General features: G+C 45.3%; 1 protein-coding gene across 1 annotated transcript; it reads right to left on the bottom strand.

Moving 5' to 3' along the window:
• Nucleotides 1-1,815: 1,815 nt before the first annotated feature.
• LOC137145123 (olfactory receptor 51G2-like) lies at nt 1,816-2,751 on the bottom strand. The gene has a single exon (XM_067535740.1). It carries the CDS (start codon nt 2,749-2,751, stop codon nt 1,816-1,818), a length of 936 nt encoding a protein of 311 aa, XP_067391841.1.
• Nucleotides 2,752-3,310: the final 559 nt, after the last annotated feature.

A 3,310-nucleotide genomic window follows, 5' to 3' on the forward strand; every position in this document is an offset into this window, starting at 1 on the left:
CTGTCTCATACACAGCTACAGCCTCTGTTTGTGGAAAGTTACTGGCCCAAGATGGAGTCCAGGGTCACATGAGCAGATCACAGCTCCTTGCACGGCTTGGTGACTCACGGGGCAGCATTGCTCATATTCTTGCGGAGCTGTGCACAGGAAGAGTTGTCTGGGCGCTAGGAGTTTCTTTTGTGGTCAATTGTGAGAGCGCAGTGTCCTTGACAGGCCATCAACACATCGCTGTCTGGCCTTCAGGTACCTTCTACCTAAGGGAGTTACCCAGGGAAACAATACCAGGATAAGATACCAGTCCATGGCCAATATCTATAGCATATGATAGGAAGGAGATCCACACATATAGACAGGAAAGTCATGCTTGGCAAATAGTAACTTTTACATTTAACTCTGCATGACCCCAATGGGGGGGCAGATGATAGGGAAAAAGGCCCTGCCACCTGCCTCCCTGACCATCTTGGCTGATAGCCATCGATGGACCTGTCCTCGGTGGCCCTGTGTAATTCTTTTCTGGGCCCAGTCATACTTTTGACCTTCACAACATTCCCTGGCAACGAGATCCACAGGCTGCCTGCCCATTGTGTGACAAAGATCTTGGGTTTTTTTTATATTTAAACCTGCTGCCTCTTTATTTCATTGGTTGACCCCTGGCTCTTGTTTTATGAGAAAAGATAAATAACACATTCTTAGTCACTTTCTCCACACCAGTCATGATTTTATAGATCTCTAGCACAACCTATTAGTAAGCCTAGTCTTATTAATCTCTCCTTATATGGAAACTGTTCCATCCCCCTTATCGTTTTTATTATCCTTCGCTGTACTATTTCCAATTCAAATATATCTTTTTTGAGATGGGCAACCAGAACTGCACACAGTGTACAAGATGTGGTCAAACCATGGGCTTAAACAGCAGCATTAAGATGTTTTCTGTTATATTACAGTTAGTAGTTCTACAATGTCATGTTTGCGTATTGTCAGACCTCTTGGGTGAATCCCATCTAGTCCTGTGCTCACACATTACTGTTTAATTTATCAATCTCCTGATGACAATTGGTCTATTAGAGCTACGGTTTATTATTAAGCCCTGGGTGAAGGACTCCTATATAGCCAACTGCTGGGTCCCATCCCACTCCAGGCCCATTTGCCTGTGCACGACTTTGCTACTCTTAAATGCACCAGATACCAAATCCAAGAGCCTGTTTTGCCTGTAGGTGCCCAGGGATCATGCCCTGCTTTGTGCTCTTCACATCCCCAGGCGCACACCCGGCCCTGGCAAAGACTGAAAAATAATAATAAATTCTGCTCTATACAAGGAACCCATGACAATCAAGTGAGCTTGATTTTTTGTATTTTATTTAAACTACGTATAATTAAAGCGTGGAGATCCTGGCCACCAGCTGCTGTTGCTTAGGAGGATTCAAGAAATGGACTGGACATTTTTACGTGTGACAGGAACACACAAAGCTGTGTGCAACAGGAGCACAAAAAGAAGAAGAGCTATGATCTCTTTTAGTTCCACAAGCTGGTCCCGTCTTGTGGTTGGGGAAAGGAAGGAGTGTGTTGTGCGTAAGGCAGGGCACCAGGAATAATGCAACTCACATTTAATTCCGAGCTCTTGCACAGACTCCCTGTGTGACCTTGGACGTTGAGCTGCAGAGGAGTGCACAAACCACAGGGCACTGTGCTTTACTTCCAGCTGGACTGGAATATTTCTCTGCTGCCCCAGAGCTGCCCCCTGTGCTGTGGAGAGCAGAATAGCAAGAAACCACTTACAGGGGTTTGATTCTCTGTAGCGGGTGATGAACTGACCCTTCACTTGATGAAGACCCTGATTATCCTGGCACGAATGGCTTTGGTTTTAACACTGTACACGATTGGGTTCATCAGGGGCGGGATCAGCCAAGAGACATTGCCCAGGATATTCTTAAGCAAGGGAGAAGAGCTCTTCACGAATCTGTATATCACGGCCAAGCCAATCCGTGGCATGTAGGAAAGCAGGACGACGCAGATGTGGGAGACGCAGGTGTTCAGGGCCTTGAGGCGTGCTGCGTGGGACGCATTGCTCAGCACGGTTTTGAGGATCATCACATAAGATACGATAATGAGTAGGAAGTCCAACACCACTGAAGACATTGTTATAAAGAAACCATAGATGATGTTGACTCTGATATCAGAACAAGCCATTGTCATGACCTCCTGGTGGAGGCAGAAGGAATGGGAGAGGATGTTGGCATGACAGTATCGGTACTGTTTCAGGAGAATGGGGAGAGGGAATATTACAACCATACCTCTCAGTAGAGACACCAATCCCATCTTGGCTATTCTGGGCGGGGTTAAGATGGAAGCATATCTCAGCGGGTTACAGATTGCAACAAAGCGGTCAAAGGCCATGAACAAGAGCACAGAGGATTCAGTTAACGTAAATGAGTGGATGAAGAACAGCTGGGCAAAACAGACATCATGGCTGATCTCCCTAGAGTTGAACCAGAATATGCCCAGTATTGTTGGCATGGTGGATATTGATAAGCCAAGGTCTGTGATGGCCAACATGGAAAGGAAAATGTACATGGGCTCACGGAGGGATGGATCTGTTTTTATAATGAATGGAATGAATGAATTTCCTAATATTGAAGTAACATACGTTAAGCAGAAGGGGATAGAAATCCAGACATGGACGTCATCCTGCCCAGGTATTCCAGTGAGAAGGAACACTGCAGGTTGGAATTTGGTGTCATTGAGAGCTGACATGCTGCACTGGGCAGGTCTGAGGAGTTTTGAACTTTATTTCCTGTAAGGAAAAATAACAGGAGACTAGACGATATAAACAAGAAATCATTCTGCTCTCAGTGCAAGTCTAGAGACTTCTAGGAGCTCAAGGAAGATCAACAAAAACATAGTCTTGGATTTACACTTGACAATTACCTGTTCTATTCATTCCCTCTGAAGCACCTGGCATTGGCCAGTGTAGGAACAAGATACTGGGTTAGATGGACCATTGGTCCAGCCGGAGATGGCTGTTCATATATTCTTATGTATACCACCGTTTGGAAGATAGGCACTGCCAGTCTTCATCAGATCTGTAGTCCATCTAGCCCAGTATTCAGTGGTCAGTAACAGATGCTTTTGAGAAAGGAAATGAAGCCCTGCAATAGACAGCTGTGAGATAACCAGTCCCTAGGGAAAGTTTCCTCCTGACACCCACTGGTTAGATATACTTTATAATGTAAATCAGGAAGTTTTATAGCGCTCCCAAACCTTTTTAAAAAAAGTCCCCACTACTGTAATTGGATTTTCTGGTTCCCCATAT

Source organism: Emydura macquarii, unplaced genomic scaffold, assembly GCF_026122565.2.
Source record: "Emydura macquarii macquarii isolate MOO-44397 ecotype Brisbane River unplaced genomic scaffold, CSIRO-AGI_Emac_v2 contig_3516, whole genome shotgun sequence".
Classification (NCBI taxonomy): domain Eukaryota; kingdom Metazoa; phylum Chordata; order Testudines; family Chelidae; genus Emydura; species Emydura macquarii.